At 39.0% G+C, this 23,541-nt stretch overlaps 1 protein-coding gene across 1 annotated transcript in view; it reads left to right on the forward strand.

Annotated features, from left to right (window-relative positions):
- Positions 1–1,949: 1,949 nt before the first annotated feature.
- LOC145402256 (uncharacterized) overlaps positions 1,950–23,541 on the forward strand; it is a 56,747-nt gene continuing 35,155 nt past the window's right edge. Inside the window, exons 1-11 of the mRNA XM_080274381.1 lie at positions 1,950–1,981; positions 2,280–2,391; positions 12,683–12,903; positions 13,236–13,372; positions 15,246–15,457; positions 16,116–16,271; positions 16,550–16,681; positions 17,537–17,656; positions 18,256–18,383; positions 21,507–21,663; positions 22,696–22,892. Coding sequence (XP_080130507.1) covers positions 1,956–1,981; positions 2,280–2,391; positions 12,683–12,903; positions 13,236–13,372; positions 15,246–15,457; positions 16,116–16,271; positions 16,550–16,681; positions 17,537–17,656; positions 18,256–18,383; positions 21,507–21,663; positions 22,696–22,892 — 1,598 coding nt within the window. The 5' untranslated portion in view covers positions 1,950–1,955. The remainder of the gene's footprint in view (positions 1,982–2,279; positions 2,392–12,682; positions 12,904–13,235; positions 13,373–15,245; positions 15,458–16,115; positions 16,272–16,549; positions 16,682–17,536; positions 17,657–18,255; positions 18,384–21,506; positions 21,664–22,695; positions 22,893–23,541) is intronic.

Raw genomic sequence — 23,541 nt, forward strand, 5'->3', positions numbered from 1 at the left:
CCTGACATCAATCTCACCTTTTAATTTTCTCACCAGTCTGATATTAATCTTACATAGTCTTGCCTCTTAATAACCCCAGTTGACGATTGTTACCTGTTATTGATCTTACCATTTAATTTTCTCACCTGCCTGTCATTAACCTAAATCTCACCTTATATTAATCCCACCTGACATCAGTTTTACCTGTTAATAACTTTACCACGGTAACCCTTTTTAACCCTCTCATTGTCGGGAAAAGTTTGGTACGGTATTTAATTGTAGTTAATAAGCGGCAGTTTTATTCAGCCGAGTGGATCACAGGAGACAGCGATCTTGCCTGGTATTAATCTTACCTGACATCAAAAGGTTACCCTCTCTCTCTCTCTCTCTCTCTCTCTCTCTCTTGCACACTAATTGAATTAATACGATTATTTGATTATTTCATCACATGCAGTAGATTATCAGTACCTTATATAACTTTTCAGGATTTCTAATACTGTAAACATACATACATACATACATACATACACACATAAATACCTTACATACATACATCTTGGTCATTGATTTGGGTACTAGTCTGCGTTGTCTGATGGTTTGCTTACACTCAAACATGTGACAGTGAACGGGACAACCACGTAGCTTGTGTACTAGATTACGGTCACTCATATTTCTAGTGTGTGTGTGTGTGTGTGTGTGTGTGTGTGTGTGTGTTAAATGGGCGTATATTATCATACACTTCATCTTATCTCCATTAACCCCGTCACTATCAGCACGTCATTTACCTGTCACTCTTGAAGACGATTATATTTTCCCGACTGAGAGATTTCCGATACTAAATGGGGTAGAGCAGCTTCCATTAACCCTCTCAATCCAGTATCACTTTTTGTTTTTAATTCTTGCTACTTCCAGACGATTTTAGTGAACTTAGGGGAGACGTTTCAAACCACGGAACGTAGTGGTGACATTTGAAGGTGTATGGTGACATGTGGAGGTGTATGGTGACATGTGGAGGTGTATGGTGACATGAGAAGGTGTATGGTGACATGTGGAGGTGTATGGTGACATGTGGAGGTGTATGGTGACATGTGGAGGTGTCTGGTGACATGAGAAGGTGTATGGTGACATGTGGAGGTGTATGGTGACATGTGGAGGTGTATGGTGACATGTGGAGGTGTCTGGTGATATGCAAAGGTGTATGGTGATAAGTGAAGGTGTATGGTGCTGTGTGAAGGTGTATGGTGATATGTGAAGGTGTTTGGTGACATGTGTAGGTGTATGGTACGTAGGACTCTTGGGTTTCAGGGAACGGGTTGTTTAAAGTCTATGTGCAGAGTCAAACGGAAAGACAAATAAATAAATAAAGTAGTCCACATTACCCCTTCACTAATAGGGCTGAACAAAATTATCTACGAATTTCGTGTAAGAGCAGCGAGAATAATAATAAAAAAAAAACTATCAGACTGAAGGGGTTGACATTTTTTGTACCAGAATCATTTTATATTTTATTCCTGCCATGGAACTGGAGAGGGACGCCTTCACGTGGTGGCACCGATCTGACCAGGCGGCTTCACTGCCTACTTATACAAACGTCACCCAGCCGCTTCCCTGTTCCCCAGACGGAGGATCATGGACTGCAAATGGAGCTTAAGCCGGTAGTCCACTGGGTTCACATTCAGATAAGCCTGTAGCCACAACACCAACAGTAACAACAGTAATGCCGACTACCGACACTTTTTTTATTATTATTATTTCCTTAAGTTCTGATATTTAAAAATGAAATATATTAAAAAATGAGTGTATTGGTTTTTCTTTAGCACAGGTGTATACTAAGGTATTTCATTTGTACTTTTTCCAGTGATGATATTTAAAACTCTGTAAAAAATAGTAAATAACTTTATTCGTTTCCATTTCAGTGTACCTGTCTATTAAATGACATTATTTCTACCTTTTTTTTTCCAGTGCGAAATACAAGGATGTCTTCCCCGGGCTCAAGGAAGGGGTGAGTTAGAGAGAGAGAGAGAGAGAGAGAGAGAGAGAGGGGGGGGAACTGAGGATAAATAAGTGTAAGACATGTAGGCTTAGTTATGTACTGTAGATTTGCAACGAGAGAGAGAGAGAGAGAGAGAGAGAGAGAGAGAGAGAGAGAGAGAGAGAGAGAGAAGGGGGGGAGGGAACTGAGGATAAATGAATAAGAGTGAGACATGTAGGCTTAGTTATGATGTAGATTGCATCGAGAGAGAGAGAGAGAGAGAGAGAGAGAGAGAGAGAGAGAGAGAGAGAATTTTCCTCTCCTCCAGGTCCGAAGCGGGGGACAGCATATTCCAAGAGGTCACGGACATACTCACGCGGACGCACGAGGTCGGGCGAGGTATGACCTCCTATGACTTAATCTCAAGGACGCTGCATCAGGTGAGTTATCTCTTTTCTTTCTTTTTTGGTTTCTCTCACTCGCTTCAACTCTCTCTCTCTCTCTCTCTCTCTCTCTCTGTAAGCTACACATTTCTTACTTATACATCTAAATACTTAACAGCTCTCACTTTCGGAATTTTCCATTTACTGTTCATTAATGTAACCAATGAAGTTTTATTTATTCTTTCAGTATCTTTTGTAACATTCGACTCTTGCACCTTTGGGTCGCATCATGATAATTATACACATTCATATTTATTATTGTTTGTTTACCCATTAATTCCTTTATTAATGTTATCTACGCACTTATTTTACTTATTCTTTTTTTCTTTTTTTTTTTTTTTTTGCATGCTCCCTGTTGCCAGTTTTAGCAGGAGAAAGCAACGTCTCTCTTGTCCTATACTTTGGTCTGTACCGAGTATCGTGTATGTTTCTCCAAAAACCTCGTGTCAACTTCCACAGCATGTATATTCTCCAGCTTCCATTTTCCTGTGCCAAAAAGCCTCACGGTACTTTCCTCCCTTAAAACGAAAAAAAAAAAAAAAAGGAAAAAGGTGCAAATAAATGTGTTGCGGCAGGCGTTATTGATACCCTCTTCACAATTCACAGAAGCCCAGCGACCTCACCCTTCCCGTCTTGTGTGCTCAGGGTTATCTGTTTAAGGTAAGGTTTTGACCAAGGAAGAGAAGAGGGGAATCAAAATCTCTGCTGTAGAAATTTTAACGATGCATAAGACAAAGCGCTGTGTGATGGAATTCAGCATGTTACCGTACAGCCTGGTAAGCCCCATTTCCGAAAAAAAAAAAAAAAAAAAGATTGTGCATTAAATTCGAAAACTATTAGAATAAGGTCAGTAAAAATAAAATTGATATCATTATGTATATATTTAAAATTTATACTTCCCGTGAGCTAATTAAACTGGCTATACCATAAAAAATAATGTCCTTTGACTGTCCCGATAAATCAGATACGTGATACCCAGGTCCATCCTAAGACCTAAAGATGTCTGCTTCATAAGTTATAATAAAGGACGGTAACGAAGGGACGCGTTTTGTTGGCTTTATGCCTTGTGCTCCTCCACTGTTTTTGAACCTGAGAGAGAGAGAGAGAGAGATTAGCCTGAGTCCCTCTATTTTCATTAGAGAGAGAGAGAGAGAGAGATTAGCCTGAGTCCCTCCATTTTCATTAGAGAGAGAGAGAGAGAGAGAGAGAGATTTGCCTGAGTCCCTCCATTTTCATTAGAGAGAGAGAGAGATTAGCCTGAGTCCCTCCATTTTCATTAGAGAGAGAGAGAGATTAGCCTGAGTCCCTCCATTTTCATTAGAGAGAGAGAGAGAGAGAGAGAGAGAAAGAGAGAGAGAACGTAGCCTTGAGTCCCTCCATTCTTTCATGAGAGAGAGAGAGAGAGAGAGAGAGAGACGAACAAGGCCCAAGCCCATAATTAGCAACGATAGTTACAGAAAGTCCGAGTCATGTAAAGCCTCTTAAAATAATTACACAAGAAGTAGGCTAATGTGATCACAAGAAGAAAGTAAGATTTTAAGGAAAAAGTATAGCCCCTTAAAAAAGAGGGTATGTATTCTTGTCGATTAAGGAAGCTCCCAAACACGTCTCCTTAAGCGATTTATTTTACTTATTACTCCCTACTGCCCTCTTCTGTGTCATTTAAAGCATCCAAATATAGGCTAACCATACGCATCATATAAAAAACATACAAATTGATATTAGCCAGCCGTATCCAGAAATAAATCGCTAAGGAAGAGGTGCTAGGGAGAATAATTTGTCACTCCCTTGAACCAGCTTCCGACATTTTAATCATCCGCGCTTAAAATGGATGAAGGTCGAGCAGGAAGCGATGAATGGCACAAGGGGAAATAAATAATGGCGTGTCTGTAGCGATAAATAAGGAGGAAATAAAGAAAAACAGTAATAATGGAGTGCCGGTAGCGATAAATAAAAAGTAAATAAAGAAAAACAGTAATAATAAATGGTCGTGGGATAAATAATGGATGCCGGTAGCGATAAATGGGAGAGAAAATAAACGCAGTAATAATCGTCGTAGGTAATTATCAAGGGAAGATAAACAATAGAATGCCGGTAGCGATAAATAAAGAGGAAATAAAGAAAAGCAATAGTGGTGGTGGATAATTAACATGGGGAGATAAATAAAGTTCCTGTAGCAATAAATAAAAGGGAAATAAAGAAAAGGAGTAATAATGGTCTTGGATATTTAGCATTAGTAATTACTGTTTATGTAGTTTGAGATGAACAACAGATATATGGAATACCGTACACAGATTACAGAAGGAAATTACGTTGCGTTGAACCAACTTTTTTCACGCTAACGCAAAAAAAAATGATGGACGCAACACAGTAAAAAAGTTAATAAATACCTATTTAAAGTTTCTGGTTAAGACAAAATACAAAGAAAAAGAATAGTGAAGAATAAACGGATCGACACTGCAGGAAAAAAAAAAAAAAAAAAAAAATACCGAGCTGAATATTACATATGAGAATACAAACTGCATGAATTACCGCCAGCCTTATCATATTAGTAACTTATTAAAGGGAAAAGCTTGATCTTTGGGAAGTAAGGAAAATTGTGTTAAATAGCAGATGAATAAGGACAGAGACTTAAGTTAGCACACGTGTTGATGATAAAAACTGGAACACAGAGTCATAAGGAAAATTAATCATACATAAGCAGGGAAAGTACATCATCATCAGGAAAAACACATCATCAGGGATAATATATCATCAACATCAGGGTAAATACTTCATCATCAAAGAAAACAAGTGTCGAGTAATTATTATAACAAATGCATGAATTTGTGGCTTTAATGCAGTATTTGCGTCTTCTTAAGTGCTAGGTCCTATTTTATCATTACTGGACCCTGGACTCAAATAATGTAGATAAAAGACATAAGAACGGAAAAAAATGAAAGAATGAGAAAACATGAATAGCTCACTTAATAACCACTTTAATACTTGACCTTCCTCATGTAACCCTTAACAGTAAAAAAATAAGATGACCTTAAGTAATCAATATATACAGTAATGCCCAGTGAATAAAATATGGTGATATCGGGATTTGTGCCTCTCGACTGCTTTCCTTTCAAAACCTCCGCTCTGCGATAAACATAGCATTGGTCCTTTGGGCACTGTTAATAGTTATATATGTCTTCCTAAAATCGTTAGAAATTGCTTTATACTTTAATGTTCATTTAATAAGTAATGTGATAAAAGTGCCTGGATTATCGAACATTTATCTCTTGTTTGTCTTTCATTTCATACCCTTAGTTAATAATTAGTAATGACACTGTAGGAGAAATATACTTAACTAGTGTAATGTTAAATACAGTAAAGAGAATGGTTTAGTTAACGAAAAATATGCCTTTTTTGCCATGCCCTTCAGCCACAAACGTACTTATAAGAAATTACCAACGTTTTAGTATACGCAAAAAAATAGTCCTGCTAAGTAAATAATAAATGAGATGATAAAAAAAAAAAAAGCCTGAATTAACGCACGTGATAATCAATGCCTTGCCTGCCCTTTCAAAACCCAGGAGGATCGAAGACTATAAATCTCTTGAGGCGAGTGACAGCCAGCTCGTTATTAGAACCTTTGTGCAGGAGACACTGGCATAGGAAGCTGGAAAAGCCCGCCATTTTGGTGTCACACTCCACGCCTTGACCTCAGATTTCATTATGTTAGGTCAAGTACAGACAGCTAGGTATCTTCGCAAAGTCTGACGAATACGTAGCGGAAAAATCAAACGATCTGAAACACATAAGGTTTTCACTATTTCGCCAGTTGTAAATTTTCTTAAGACGGATGATGGTAGATTGTTGTTTCTTTTAATATTTCGGGCTGATGTGGAAAGTCAAAGCGATTACGTAAATTACGCAAGATAAATTACACTACTGAAGTTAAATTGTAAGTGTTAGTTTGTTAGTGTAGGTTAGAAGGGTTTAAAAAAAATTATCATACATAAATATATAGTGACGTAAAGGTCAGTTAGGAAAATTCAGGTAGGTTAAGGGATTAGTTTGCCGGCGTTAGATCATACTAATTCCTAATCCATCTCGCAAGTTCAATCTACGCTCAAACCTCTTGTAAATAAGCGTCCCAGTAGCTGAAATGGCGGAGTTGGCAAGGTTCTTACACATCTCTTTGTACTCCATCACCTCGACCTCCCAGACTCCCTTGCAAGGTCGTTTCTGAATTACAGAATATATCTTTCCCTTACGAGGTGTCGGGCGAAAGGTCATTAATTTGCCGTTGGGAGAACGTTAAATTAAAATCAAACACGAACAACATTCTCTCTCTCTCTAAATTATAGTTCACTCTTGTCAGCATGATTCCCTTAAATAGATTAAATATCCAGGTTCTAGATATTACATCACGGTAATTTTATCGTAATTTTGATAGTGAAACATACTGACACCGTAGATTTTTTTCCGGTCTGATTGCACGATAAGTGCACCTTAGGGAGCCTCTAAGTTGATAGGGTTACGGCACTGTTGTGCCTAACTTAAGCACTTGTCTAAACTTAACCCGACCTAACCTAGCCTAACACTGTTCAGCCTGACCAAACCCAGCTTCATTTAATGATAACTCCTATCTCTCCTATCTCATTTTAATTACTAGACCTGAATTGTTATGTTATGGTGTCACCTAACTTTAACACGTTTGTCCCAATCAAACCTAATCTAAATAAACCTAACTCAGCCCCAATAAACTAGTCTAGGCTACCTAGTTGACCTCCTAGTTATTTTACATAGATGCGGCGTCGCGCTTTGCCACATAGGGCCGATGTACGTCAAAAGCGCCGCCATATTGGCAAGGTCGTCGGACTGGAAATAAACAATGGCAGTTTATGGGCCCGGGGTGCAATTGCCGTTTTCTAGCCATAACTTTCTTAAAATTGCATGGATTTCCTTGTGTGACGGCTTATTTTAAAGATCATAAAAATGCACCTTCTTTTACTTCGTTCGTGTTTGCCACAACACCTCCAGAGCAATCCACATTAAAAACATGCAACACGCACTTCTGAGCTAACTTCGGTTAATTTATTGCTGAAATCTAATTGGCTGCAGTATAATATGACTCATGACAAACCTAACACATGCATGAAGTTGAATTCATATTACCATCGTTTAAAATATATTAATTGAAACTAGTGAAATGGAATTTGATTAAGAAATGAAAGAATGACTGTGAACACATGTAAACTATGTCACCATAGTAAAAATATTGGTTATGCCTTTTATTAACGTAAAATATCAAATATATACAGTAGGCATAATGGAATAAATACTTAATATACGCCTACTGTATATTTATATCTATTTTTTTCTCCTACCACAGATTTAAGGCACTGTAATAGATGTATGCACACAATACCACACTGATCATCTGCTTTTACTATATATATAATAAGACGCTCTAGGTTTCAACATGATGTTTATATTAAATTATATGAATTACATCTTGCTGGAATTAAGTTGCTTATGAGCCACTAGATACTGTATGTGTCATGTATCTACCCATATATATATATATATATATATATATATATATATATATATATATATATATATATATATATATATATATATATATATATATATCCCATTGGATCCCAGAGCTGCTAGGCGAGGCGCTGTGCCGGGAGGGTCCTCAGCGTACCGCCCTCCGCCTATCGGCTCATAGTCGCGAAGCTCATAGGTCCCTACCCGGGGGTTCCCTAATTTATTAAGGTTTGAAAATTCCCAGTTCTGTCCAGTACTGTGGACACTGGGCCTATATATATATATAAATATATATATATATATATATATATATATATATCTATATATATATGGATGTGCTGAGCCTGAGATTGTTTGGTTCATATATGGTTAGGTTGTGTTAGGGTGGTCATTTCACCAGAAAATACACTACTGTGACCCAACATTACTTTCCTGGAGTAAACACATTTCTAACATATTCACCATACTCTAATTTTGCTTGCATAAAATGTACACTGCCTTCCCCACAAAAAATTGCAAGAAAAAACGAAAGTGAGGTGGCGTGGGCATTCTTGACCTTTACCCAACAATGATGTATACCTACATTTACATGGTTCAGTACATGAGAATCTGAGTACTGTACGCTGTTTACCACAGTGAAATAGAATTTAATGCATTGTGATACTGTCAAACGTTATAAGGTCAGCTAACATTCACACTGACTAGTCTGTTTATATTACAACTATACTCTGTGTGGAAGTACAGTACTGCACGTCTGCATACGTCAGTCTGAGCAGTGCAGGGCTATATGACGTTTATATTGATTTTATAGTACAAATTGTATATCCTTATCCATGAAAAGTTTTTCCCTGTTGTCTGGTGCCAACTGTTCGCTTGTCAGTGTAACACTGTGGCACTTCAAAGAAGATAAAGATGGTACAATTGTGGTGCAGACCATAGCAAACGGCGAGCACTGGACCTTTCAAACATGGCGGCCAAGCTGACGCATGCTTGCCTCCTCGTATGACATCTATGTATACTGTATATCTATGACTAACCTTACCAATACGTGCGGTAATAATCAGTTTTTTGGGTATCTGTTTCCGACTTTATACAGAAAACTGGCATGAAAATCAAAGTAATTTTTACTTAACATGTATTATATCTGAATTTGATTGTAAATTGCAATTAATATATACTGTAATTTTGTTTCTTTAATTCTTTACCAAACGCGTGCGGCGATTCCACCTATATTATAACAAACTGACGATCACAAGGCAAATAAATTTGGTACATAAGCAACACAGATTGTTAACTGTTTCATTGTGACGAAGACGTGATTGGAAAAAGACAAAATATACCTACTTTGAGATATTAAAGGAAGCGGCCGGGTCGTCCGCGGCAACGTTTTCCGATCTCTCCGACTTACCACGTTGTTGTTGTTGTTGGAGACCCATCCACGATCAAACTGATGGCTGTTTTCTTAAGCGTTTTCCATTTTCCTAAATTTTCTCCTTTTTTTCTTTTTTTCTATCTCCCTTTTTAATCCTTAATATTGTCTTTGTTCCTCATACTGATATTTATTTGTTAAATTCATTCCTCATTTGCACAATTTTTTTTTCTTTCTGCTACTTCTAATTTATTCTGGACGCGTCAGTGTATCCCGTGTCAAAACAGTAGGAATCTACAGTACGATTTAACCACAGCTAACCAAACCAACGTAATTCAACCTAACCTCACTTGCGTTTGACAGCCAGCTTTCAAATTTAAAAATTCGCGTTAGGAACGTTAAATATGGCCGGTGTCATATGCACGGAGTGACTTTATGCTGGAAGTTACCGTTCCCTACTCTATGAAGCTTAAATTAACCTAACCTAACCAAACCTAACCTAACCTTAACCTAACCTTATCCTAGATCAACCTAACCTAAATAAACCTAAACTAAAGTAACCTTAATTCACGAAATGACTAATTTTACAATCTGCCTGTAACATACATACATATATATATATATATATATATATATATATATATATATATATATATATATATATATATCTCGACCTATAGTTACCTACAGGTCGATAAGACATCCAACTATATTCCTGACACGTATTTCATACAATGTTGTTGATAAATGGCGCAAAATTTGAGATAACATGCTGATACTTTCAAAATGAAAGCTAAACGGCTACTCGGCGCATGCGCACTGAGCGGAACGGTAACTTTCAGCATGTCACTCCGTGCATACGACACCGGCTACTGGCTGCTGGCAGACGGGGGAATATTTACGCATTCTAAATCATCATTTATAGCTTCCATAGGTAAGTTTATAAAAAACCCTAGTAGCTGTGGTAATCTAACAAGTAACGTGTGAAGACTCATATCAATAGAAAATATGGAAAAGGGCGCCCGTTTGGTAGATTTTTTTTTTTTTCGTACTTTCTGTGCATCTCAGGTTGTCAGGTAAATATAATGATACAAAATGCAAACAGGCAGCTTAAAATTCCGCTTAACTCACCTTCAGGATGGCAGCCCTCCCGCCCCTGCAGTCAGGCTATAATTTAACCTTTGATAACTAAGTTATCTTGTTTTCCATGTCTTTTGTCGCATTAGAACAGTTTATTCACTTATCTGGCACATTTTTCGCGAGGGTAACGAAATCTGCCACAAAACTTATCTTAAAAATCGGAGTGAAACTCTGGGCACCTTAACTGCGTTGCGTCGCGACGCACTCTGAGTTTCCCGCCTATCAAAATAGTGATGTTATCAGCGTTCATAGTTCAAGAAATTATTTTTGGGTATTTTTTTTTTTTACCACTTATGTTGTTTACATTACTGATATTAAAACTACTTTTTTATTTATATAATTAGAGCAGTGATGTTATGAGTGTTCATAGTTCAAGAAATTATTTTTGGGTATTTTTTAAGTGTTTGTGTTATTTATATTACTGATATTCTGTCTATCTATTGCCAGACGCAATATTAAAACTACTTTTTTTTATTTATATAATTAGAGTAGTTAATGATATTGGACATTAATCACGACACATTTTTATATAGTATTCCCTAAGTTCCAGGTACTAGCGTGATAAATGGTGATACTTTATCTAGCATTCTTAAATTTTGGCGAATGATAACACAGACAAGGGCGTCGGGTGAGGAAGAAAAAAAAAATGGAAAGACAGGAGAGGAAAGGAGAGAGATTGGAGCAACCTTTATCATCATCATCATCATCTCAGACGCTTTGCTCCATCTTGGGAATCCGAGCAAGGGATGGTCGAGACAGAACTCTTCCAATTTACCTTGTCCTCACACACATCCCACACGCTCTCAGACATTACTCATTCACTTCCATCTCTCACATCCTCATCCTCTTCCTTCACGTCCTCTTCCCCATCCTCTTTCACCAATATACAGTACTGCCATTCTTAGCTTTCTGCAGCACTCTGTTTCAGTGCATTATTTGTATATTATGTCCGTACCATCTCATCGTATTCTTTTTTTTATGCACCCAGAATTCCATATCTCACGCCTGTAGCTTTTTCTTCCTTTCCATAACATCCATAAACACCCTCCATTCAGTGGTAGTGAGAGAGAGAGAGAGAGAGAGAGAGAGAGAGAGAGAGAGAAATGAATTCCCCGAGCTAGGCAACTAAGGCCATATAGCCCTGCTGGGGTTACAGGAGGACGCTGCCCCTCCCGGCAACGGTAGCCCGGGCGAGGCTCGAACTTGCGACCTCCTGATCACAAGCTCAGCGCGCTACCACTGTGCTTCCGCGCCCCCCAGAGAGAGAGAGAGAGAGAGGTGTAATAAGAGATAGGAAGGAGGAAAATGAAAATTAAAAAAAAAAAAAAAGTGAAGAGAGAGAGGGAGGGGGAAAAGGGAGTGGAGAGACAGACAGACAGACAGACACAGACAGAATGGTAGCGAGGAAGGGATTAACCATAAGAGTGGAACTGTGGTGTGTGATGGACAGGTAATGTCTTTCATATGGTAATTTACCTTTTGTTTACCCTTAACCAGCTGAATGCTTTCATGGGGTGACACTGATATGACTGGGTGGCTCCCACCACAGATTTAAGGCAACCCCCTCCATGTCCCCTCAAAGGAGGAGGATTGATTGCAGGAGAAAGGTAACTTCAGCCTGCAGTTTGCTGGATTCACCTTCAAATGAGCTTGGGGTTGCGAGTACATCTGCCTCTAACTTGAGGAATTCAAGATGTCTCTTCTTTATCACACACAAGTGTAGGGCTGCCAGTACTATCTATCTATCTATTGCCAGACACCTTAATCCCTTAAGAGGAGACCACAAACAAATCACTGCTTCTCACCCTGTCCTGTGTCAGTTGATTGCTCTCTCTCAAACACCTCTTGCATATATTTTTCCATTTCATCCCTCCTTCTCATCTTTGGTCTCCCCCTCCACCTCTTCCCCTGCACTGTACTGTGATACACACTTCTAATCAGTCTCTCATTCTCCATGATCTCCACATTGCCAAACTATCTCAGAACACATCTCTTAAGACCGTCAAACACATCCACATCAACACCACAATGCTTCATTACTTCCAGAACAGTATTACAACAGTTAATCTGATAATATATCTTGCTTTTATAAAGCATGTGTTGGGAGGAGTTACAGGCAAAATAGTTGACTGACATGCAGGAAACTCAAAAGCTCCCTACTCTGTTTAATTGCATTCTCTGTACATAGTTTTCTTGTACAGAAATTGAAGGTCTTTATTTATAGTATTTTCATTTTTATATACACAGCTTGCACGTGATGGCAACAGTGACCTTTTGCAACAAGCACTGTCTCGCCTTGGAGAACAAGGTCGACGCAGGATAAACAAGCTAGATGGTGACAAACTGGCACCACTCCACTATGCGGCCAGATATGCACATGCAGACACAGTCAAGACACTCATTCATGCAGGTGCTCAGGTCAACATTCGAGGCCAAGACAGGCTGACACCACTACACTATGCTGCACGGTGAGTTGGTAGCAGTTATTTATTTATGTATTTATTTATTTAACTTTATTCATTGTACCCTTTGTTAGGCAAGGGTCTCCTTTACTTTGAAAAAAATAATGGTATCTTCTCTCTTACTAAAGGAAAAAGGACAGCCTGATGGCAGAGAACAGAATGACATGGAGGCAATTTGTATGTGGCCACTCCTTACTGAATCAAGGCATTTGGCTATAGATATATTGTATAGGTAGACAATTAGATAGATGTGTAGACAGATAGATAGGTGTTTGAACAGTTATGTGTTAAAGATATAGTATAAGATATTTCTGTATTAACATTGTTTTGCTCCCCAGTTACCGTAAGCAGCTCAGACCCAGCCGCAAGCTGTCCCCAACCCCACACATTATCCCCGATGAGGAAGAGGATGGGGAAGAGGGGATAGGAGAGGAGGATGAAAATGAAGAGAATAACAAGAGTGAAGAAGAGAACAGTAAGTGAAAGCTTTACAGGGTATAGTACATCTTTACCAGTAATGTACATTTTCACTCCTTACACATTGAACTGCTAAACTAAGATTGCATTGTGTGAAACAATTGTTAGAGATGAAGATAGTATATACAGTAATGCATTTTATATAGAATTTTAGATGAGTGCTAAGGAACCTTTTTTTAGTTACAGAACAGTCCTGCTGATCTGTCATATCTTGGTATTATTCTTATATTAGTTGTGAGTGGTAATGCAAACTCAGTGCTCAGTTAGCATATGGGATTACCAGGTCAGTAGTGTATATATGTGCAGTACTAATATACTGTACAGTCATCTACAGCACATTACAGTATAATTGACATGATCACTGTCATCACTCCAACCTTGTTTCCCACCAATAAAGTATGATCCAAAAACAGAAAAAAAAAAAAAAAAAAGTAGAAAACCATGGCAAGGCCGGTTCAGTTGGAATAGCATCCATTCACTCACTAGTTTAGTCTTTAAAATTTGTACCTCCACCCCACAAGCAATAACCTTCTACAATATGAGCTTCATTTTATTAAACATCTGTCACAACACCTGCCAAATTCAAAAAAGGTGCAACCCCAATGGTGTGCATCTCCATACATACAAATACTTAATCCATCCATTTCTATCCTTTGTCCTTTTTTTTTTTTTTTTTTTTTTTCTGCTGCCATACTTCACTTTTTAACAGTTTAACTTAGTGTTGGAGAGGGATACCTTCATGTGGTGGCACCAGTGTAATTGTGTGGATCAAATGCCTGGTTAGCTATTGAAATCCCTTTCCCTATCTTCTGAAAAGAGGATGGTGGATTGCAGAAGGGCAACTTTAGCCTGTAATCTACCAAGTTCACATTTCAGATTAACCCTGAACAATAACAATAACAACACATTGCTCTTACCATATCTTATCACATATTGGCCATCCATCCATCCTCTCTCTCTCAAACTAATTTATATTCACACACAGTTCACCTTGCCATTCATATTCATTCTGTGAGCACACTCTCACTTAACATTTGATCAGTAGACATCATTACTCCACATCTACAAATCTTTATATTTCTTATCACGTTCATCTTACACAACCCACTTATATTCCTTATTAGTCCCATTTCTGCTGCTCTCACTCACTGACTTTAATACCTATCAGCATTAAGTTTCATGAGGGCACAAGCTCATAATCATATTATCCACTTGCAGCCTCTCTTTTCAGTTTCCTGTTCTGTATCAAAGCAGTCATGTAACCAGCCATTTTTCTTCCTGGAGTTGCACTAGTTGCTTTTTGCTCTGTTTTGACACTTTCTTCCAAAGTACATTAAATCATCCACCAGTTCAAGTCCTTCATGCACCAGAACATACGAGGAACACAGTGAGTCCCCTTCTCTCTCAACAGCCATCACTGTACAGTATTTTTATTTAAATCACCTTTCAAGCATCACCACTCTACGGTCTCACCAACAGTGTGAAGTACAGCATCAACTGCAGACATCAGATATGAAATACCAATCATCAAGATTCTTGTTCTTGTTTCTGTATGTTGTTTTGTACTTCATAAAAGTACCATTGTTTTGCTGTACCAGTGGTACTGCTATCTGTATATAGCATAAGCAGATTTTTTTTTTAAATCCAGAATCACAGAGAATGACAGGTCTGAGATTCTGTGCTATGTGTGGTTTCTGTATACTTTGTGTTTTATAGGTACCAGTAATTAGGCACAGTATACTATAGTACCATCATAAATGACATCCACTTATGAAAGCTAGTATAGACATGAACAGAGATGAGTACGGATATTGACCATCAAAACCTCACAATTACAGTAATTGGTATGCATGTACTGTACTTCCCAACAGATGCCAACAACTTGTCTGTCACATCAGGCGAGAAGCCTGGGTTTGGGATCGGCAGCATCTCTGAAACATCTGTTATTCGTATCTTGGTGGAGTGTGGGGCTGAAGTCAATGCTCGGGACATTTATGACCAGACTCCCTTGCATTATGCTGCCATGAGAGGCAATGATCCAGCTGCCAGGGACCTGCTCAAATGTCCACAAATCATGCCTGAGGTATGAGTAGCTTCAGATAGCAGTAGTAGCAAAAACAGTGTGTTAGTACAATCAGAGAGATAACATCTACGACCTGCAATACAATCAGATCATATAACCGACTGAAAACAGTGTTGAAACCATCAGTGAAATGGCACCAGTTAGTATCATTAGCATAAAACAGTGTTGGTACCATATAATGTCATATAGCAGCAGTAGCATCAGTTGGTACAGTTTCATAAACAATGACAGTGTCAGTGCTATTCTAACAGAAAATAACCTGGAACAGTAACAGAAGCACATAAACTTAAGTCCTTTATTTTGGGGGTCTTTCAGAGTACATTATATTAGAAAGGTTCCTTTACTTTTTATATTTTCAGAGTCACAAGGTGTCCTTTGTTACTTTCAGAGTACTTAGCAGAACTGATGGCCTTATTCACTTCCACACAGGGAGTGATGAGGGAGGATAATATTATAATCTTTCATCCACTCTGTTGTAGTAAACAACCAGCAGTACATACTGTAGTATGGATTTTCATTGTGTACTTTAGTTTCTGTGGACACATTGTTATTAATAATACTACTCTTCTTTTATCCTGCTTTTTTCCTTGCTCCTAGTCACCCAATTTAACAGTGGAAAATTATGTTAGTGATGATTACAGTTTTTTCATGTTTCCAGGCCCGAGACAAGCAGCTGATGACACCACTCTTCGTGGCAGCAACATATGGGTACGCTGACATCTGCAGTCGCCTCATCCAAGCAGGGGCCAACCTCTTCTCCAAGGATGAGTCTGAGCAAACGGCACTTCACCGAGCCTGTATGGAGGGACATCTGGTGGGTGGAAATGGAGCTTAAGCTTGTGGATTATCATTGTCAGCAACCTGTTTTCATCTGCAGTACTGTTTTTTGGTGATAATATAATAAAAACTATTGATTGATTGGTTGGTTGGTTTGTTGAGTGATTGATTTTGTGTGTGTGTGTGTGTGTGTGTGTGTGTGTGTGTGTGTGTGTGTGTTAACAGTGCTGGAATCATAGTGTGAGTTATGTGTTATTCATAGCATTATGTAGTCAGAAAATGATGTCAGAGTTATACTAATTTGTGTTCTAACAGGAAATTGTGGAGTTACTACTGTCATCTGGGAATACTTTTGGTGGTAATGCGACGGTGGAGCGACTTGTGGGTGAACGAGACAGCGAAGGCCAGACAGCTCTCCACCTTGCTGTAAACAATGGCCACTCTGAGGTGTGTACTTTAGAGTTGTTGTTCTTATGGCCCCAGGCTCATCTGAACATGTACTCTGTGAACTGCAGGCTGAATTTACACTTCTCCTTCTGTACACAATCCTCCTTTAGGGGGACAGGGAGGGAGTTGAAGGACATTTGTATAAGCAAGCAAGTTATATCAGTGCAAATGCATGAGAGTTTCCCTCTCCAGCACATGCATTATAGTTCACAGATAGATGTACAATTATGGTCAGATGTTCACCAAACATTTCACTTCTTGCTTCCAACTGTCTTCTGACGGCTGATACTCATAAGGTGGGAGAAGCCTGGCACATTTTTCTGCCTAGAGAAGATTTTTTGCGTACTGCATCAGTGAAAAAGTGACTTACAGTAGTGCTTTGACATATTACTTTGATTACCAGACAATATTTTATGAAGGGAATAATACAGTACGATACAGTATTGTATTTTAGGAGTGTGGTCTGTTCTAGTTTTACATTATCATCATCATCATCATCATCACCTTGTCTCATTTTGCCCCATATAAACTGAGGTGCAACAGCCCAGTGTTAGGCTACTAAGTCTTGACACTTAAGGTAATGTTAAACAACCTCACTTGCCTCTGAATGACATCACGTGAGCAATAAACCCCAACCACCCCCAGAAGAAACCCATACAGGCCCCACCCAGTTTGCTTCCCCCCATCTCTTAGATTTTCACCTCATTTTTTTCCACCCTTTTAATACTCTCATGTTAAATGTCAGGACCAACTGCTTAGCCCCGGGCTCCTACACTCCTCATGGGGCAACGTAAGATTCGATGATGGATGGATGGATGATTTTTTAAAATTATTATTATTTTTTTTACAATGTAGGTAGCCAAGCGGTTGTTGGCAGCTGGGGCTGATGTTGATGCAGTGAGAGACACACTGGCCACACCTCTCCATGCTGCAGCTGCTGTGGGGGATACTGACCTCATCTCATTGCTGCTGGAGGTAAGTATGTCATATCAATATCGTTGGCATCATTTTCATCATTGTCATCATCATTATCATCATCAGTCATCATCATCATCATCATCATCATCATCATCATCATCATCATCCTTCTTACCCATTTTTCCTACCTTTGAATGGGAAGAGGTAGGGTCCAGAAAGCATAATTGGTATTCACAAGCATTATCCCTACATGGTGATTGTATAATTTTTTACTTTTTTCTTAGTCTTGCCTCATGACTTTATATTTTTATGTAGGTGAAGGGGGACTTTTCAGACTGGAAGGGCTAGATATAGCTTTCACTAACCCCTTTCTAAGAGATGCTAGTTGAATAAAATCATCGGGAAGTAACAAGAATAGACCAGTAACATGCTAGAGAGGGATGCCTTCAAAAGGTGGCACCAATATAGCTGGGTGGCTCCAGAGCCTGGTTATACATGCATCTCTCAACTTCCTGCCTGTCCCCCAGAATGATGATGGTGGACTGTAGGAGAAGGGCAGCTTCAGTCTGCAGTCCACCAGGGGCACATTTCAGATGAATCTGCAGCTACATCTACTAGTAGTACTACTGCTACTTCTACTACTATCTCCTTGACAGCACCATGCTCGCCTGGACTGTGTGGACTGCAACCAACAGACACCCCTTCATCGCGCCGCTGACCACAACCAGTCGTCTGCCATTGTTGCTCTTCTGGCTGCTGGGGCCAAGATTGAGAAGAGGGACAAGTGAGTTGCAGAATCTGTTTAATCCTTTGAATGTCTTTTCTTGACAGAACAAGCTTGTGATTCCAAAATGTGTTCCAAATAGTGCAGTATCAACTTTTTACATGCTTTTGGCACTGTCAGTTGGAGAAAACTGAATCAACTTTATAGGTAGCAGTGGAAATCTGATTGGCAGTCTTTCTCTAATTTGGTACTGAATTATATAGATGACTTATAACAATGCCTTACTGTATATCCTTCTAAAAGGAGGATGGTGGACTGCAAAAGAAGGTTAACTACAGCATTCAGTCCACTGGGTTCACATACAGATAAGCCTGGAGTTGCAACTACTGCTTCTGTATAAGGTTCTCACTAAGGAGCAAGTGCTGTAGTTCTGTATTGAATGTAGGGGAATATGTAATATCAGCATAATGATTATAGTGTACTGTATAATTTTCTCAATAAGTAGTAAATGGTATACAGTACTTATTAATGTAGGGTGCACCATATTGCTTGTGTAATGAAGATTTGTTGTATAAGATGTTAAGTAAGAAATGTGAGTGCTGTAGTTCAGAATATAGGCATCTACTATATTGTACTCTCTCCAGTTTAACCTAAAACTGCCATCTTTTCATCTTAAATGCTGAGTAGCAACAGGGAGATTAACATAACAGTATGGTGCTAGTCATGGAAAAATTTTATGGAAAGGATGCAGAGCCATGGTATTGACATATTCTGCCATCAAGTAAATGGAAATAAGCTGCATAAAGACAAAAATCTTGGGCTAGTTAAATGGATGAGCAATAGCAAACAGCTAATAATAACATTCATAAGAACAGTAAATAATATAGGAACAAAAGGACAGAAATCTCTGCCAAGGTAAAATGGACAAACTGCAGTGACCCATCCAATTATGCAGCTTCCTTTTGCCATTTTCACCAATACATAGAGAAATAGACCCTACCCTGAGTCCTATTTCATGGGAAAATCCCAGAATTCGGACCCCTAAAAACACAGTTTGAGGCCTAGCCTCATCCCTCCAGGGGTTAGAGGCATTGCTCATACCCCCTTCCTGTAACACCTTAGTCTTGGATACACCCTTCCCCAACACCCAAGCATCACTCCATCCTTTGTCATGGTAATTGATCACAATTTGTTTTCTTTTTATACAAGGAAGAAGGAACCAAAGGCCAGGAAGCCTGCAAACTGTTTTCTCAAAGAAAAAAAAAACAAGATAACAGACAGCCAGATTCAAGATCTGTTCGTTTTGAGATGCCTGGACACACTGCTTTTGAAAAGACTGGAGATCATAGGCAGTAGGAAATACAGACAGAGGGAGACAGTTCCAGAGTTGACCTGTTGCATACATGAAAGACTGGAAGTAACATTTAACTCTTGCATTAGAGAGTTGGACAGAAAAGGGATGAGAGTTTGCTGTTAGATGGGTGCTACCCACCCACCGTAATGGTGGAGGGATTCAAGCAGACAGTTCAGAGGAGCAGTGACCATTGAAGTAGTGACAGACAAGAGATAAAGATGCAGCAGTGCTGCAAAGAGATAGAGGTTGAAGGGAGCCAGTAAGAGGAGGAGAATTAATGAGATGAAAAGCCTTTGACTCCACCCTGTTGAGAAGAGCTGTATGTGGTGAGCCTTCCCTCACATGAGAGTGGTACTCTTCACAGGGGCGGATAAAACTCTTGTATAGAATCAACAACTGTGCGTGGGTAAAGAAGGCTCTGAGTCAGCATAGCACACCCAGTCTCTTGGAAGCAGATTTTACAAGAGAGGTAATATGTTCTTTCCAAGATAAATCATGAGAGAATGAAACATCAAGTATGTTTACTGATGATGCAGGATTGAGATGGATATTGTTAAAAATTATAGGGCAGTTTGGAATTTAAAGATTTAGGGTACTCCTGTGGAAGATTTTGTCAGGTTGATAGATGTAAGAACTGGGTTTTTGATGCTTTAAAAACAACAAGATTATTCTTACCCCAATCAGAGATATGAGCCAAGCCAAACATTAGATGCACCATAGCCTTATCTCTTGTTTGTTGAAGTAACTGCTGAGATGGACACTGTGGGAAACAAATGGAATGGTGAAAGGCGGAGTCATCAGTGTATGAGTGGATAGGGTTAGATGTACAGCTTAGAAAGTCATTGATGAATAAAAAGAAGAGAGTTGGTGGTAGTTCAGAGCCCTGAGGAACACTGTTACTGATAGCTCTTGGAGAAGAATGGTGGCCCTCTACAACAGCAGCTATAGAACACCAGAAAGGAAGCTAGATATGAAGGCACAGATAGAAGGATAGAAGGGCAGTTTGGAAACTAAAGATTTATGCCAAACTCAATCAATAGCCTTTCAGATGTCAGGTGCAATGACAAAGCTTTCGCCTGGACTTTACCACTTTATACATTCTAATTAATCCCTTTTTATGCCCAGTGATGTTCCTAGAGGATGTATGTTTACTGCAGTACAGTTAGCATTAGGTACAATCTGGAGGGGTCAAGATTTTTTAAGAGGGCCAAAAAGGAGACTTTGGGAAACTTTTTTGACTTCACCCTACCAGTTAGCCATAGAACATGGATTTCTGTGGTATCAATTGTATGATTTGATTTCCATAAAAAAATTTAGTGATACATGAGCCACAATACTGGAGGGTCACTGTACAGCAACCAGCCCATGGTACTGCTTAGTTAAGATGGATGATCTGTAGCAACCAGTCCATAATACCCGTAACTAATATGGCTGTAAATGGAAAAAGGTCTTTGCCAAGTTAACTTGTAGATAAACTGTAGCAACCAATCTAATACACCAGGAAGGAAGGAAAGAACGGAGAAAGAAAAGAAGGAAGGAAGGAAGAAAGAGAGGGAAATTTAAGAATGAATACCAGTACTGTACTTGAAAATGGGATGGAAAGGAGGGTAGAAAGGATGGGAGGGAGGAAGTAAAATAGAGAGGAGTATGGATGGATGAATGAATACCAGTACAGTATATACTGTATTTAAAAAGTGGGAAAGAAAGGAAAGAGGAAGAGAGAGAGGAAGGAAGGAGGGGAGAGGGAAAGGAAGATAGAGACGGAAATGGATGAATGAATAATTGAAAAAGTGGAATGAATGAATGAATAACTCCCTGTGTGCCCCCAGGGACTCGTTCACACCTCTTTTGGTGGCCAGCAGTGCGGGTCATGCCGAGGCCGTACAGACATTACTCGATAATGGTGCTAGCGTGGAGGCAGTGGACAAGGATGACAAGACAGCCGTGTTCTGGTGTGCTGAGCAGGGCAATGAAGATGCCCTTGAGGTGAGTGTTGAGGCAAGATAAAAAATGAGAAAATGGAGAGCCAAGGGTAAGGAAGGCTAAAAACTTAGAGAATGGAGAGATAAAGGTGAGGAGGTGTGAAGAATGAGAGCACTTAGGGAAAAAGATAGATCAGTGAAAGGGTAAAGAATAAGTGACTGAAGAGAAATAGGTAAGCAGGGATGAAAAATAATAGAATGGCAAGAAAAGAATGAGAAAGGATAAAAAATGATAGAATGGAAAGGAAAGGAGTTATGATGAATAAAGACTATGAGGATGGAGAGAAAAAAGGGAATCAGTGAAGGGTAAAGGCTAATTGAATGGAGAGAAAAGAATGGTAAGGGATAAAGAATGAGTTGCAACGGAGGAAAAAGGGCTAGAATAAATTAATAGAATGGGAAGAAAAGTTCAAGGAAGTATAATGAATAATAGAATGAAGAGATGAATATGAGGAAAGATAAAGAATAATAGAATGGAGAAAATAGGGTGAGAAAAGATAAAGAATATGAGAATGGAGAGAAAAGGTTGAGGAAGGATAAAAAATAATAGAATAAAGAGAAACGGGTGACGGGGGATGAAGAATAAAAACACTTAGTGAAAAGAGTGGTTCAGTGAACGAATTAGTCAACAAAAGAGGTAATGATAGAAATTAATAGGTGCCTTGAGGTGAGTGTTGAGGAGGGTTAAGAAATAAGAGAACAGAGAATTCATAATTTTCTTAATAATCCAGACCTTCAATCCTTTATAAAGGTGAGGTGAGGTAGGATCCAGAAACAAGGTGAGAGAATGTCAAAACATTCATATATTAGTCCATCGTTTTCACTTTTCTCTCATTCTCCGTCCTTCCTTAACACTTACCGCAAAATTCCCACCTACTGTACTTTTCTGTTATCCAATTTTTTCATTACACTCAGTTATTAATCCATTTATCTCCATATTGCAATCTAACCCAATCACAAACTCTAATACAGCAATTACAGAACTCTCAAGAAACATCTGATAATCGCTGTTCTCCATCCTAATCTCCGCCAACAGGTGCTTCTAAAGAATGACCAGTGTCGTGAGCTTGTGGATGTAAGTGATCGTTATGACAACTCTCCACTCCATGAGGCTGCTCGCCATGGCTATGTAGCTATTATCCGGGCACTGCTTCAGGCCGGCTCACAGAATGATAACAAGAATGAGGATGAGGAGACAGCTTTACATGTGGCAGCTGAAGCGGGTCAGGTCAAGTGAGTAACCTGTGATATAAGAGACAATAACAACAACAACTTATGAGTTGTTGTTGTTGTGGCACCAGGCTCGTCTGAACTTGAATCCAGTTAACTGTAGGCTGAAGTTGCCCTTCGTACATGCTCCATCCTCATTTTAGGGGATAATGAGGGAGTTGAGGAACATTAGTACAGCTGGACAACAGTCATCTAATCATATAGCTTCCAATGAATGAAAGCATCCTTCTCCAGAACCTGCTTGTGAACAAAGATGCTTTTAGTGTAATTCCCATCACTCATAAATCTGCCTGAACCAAGCTTCAGTATGATCAGGATAACTACACGTAAGCTTAAAATAATCTGTAGACATTACAAAAAAGCTCCACATTAAAAGACTTATGCATAAAAGTTAGACTGCAATGGGACTGGCAGGGCTCCTGTTATGATGGACATTATGCAATGCCTATGTTTATTAGATTTAACCGGCTTGCATCCTGTACCTGTATTACGGAGTGCAGTTGGTGATAATACAGAAAAACCAGGCATGGTCTGTCTTCATCATGTATTTCAGAAATTATCATAAAAATTTTGGTCTTGACTTCCCCTCTGAAATTTAAAGTTTTAACATATGGCCACAAGTCCCAAGCAGCTGATATTTATCTCTATATTT

Source organism: Coenobita brevimanus, chromosome 57 (genome assembly GCF_032717465.1).
Source record: "Coenobita brevimanus isolate Jiangsu-jjx chromosome 57, ASM3271746v2, whole genome shotgun sequence".
NCBI classification, from domain to species: Eukaryota; Metazoa; Arthropoda; class Malacostraca; order Decapoda; family Coenobitidae; genus Coenobita; species Coenobita brevimanus.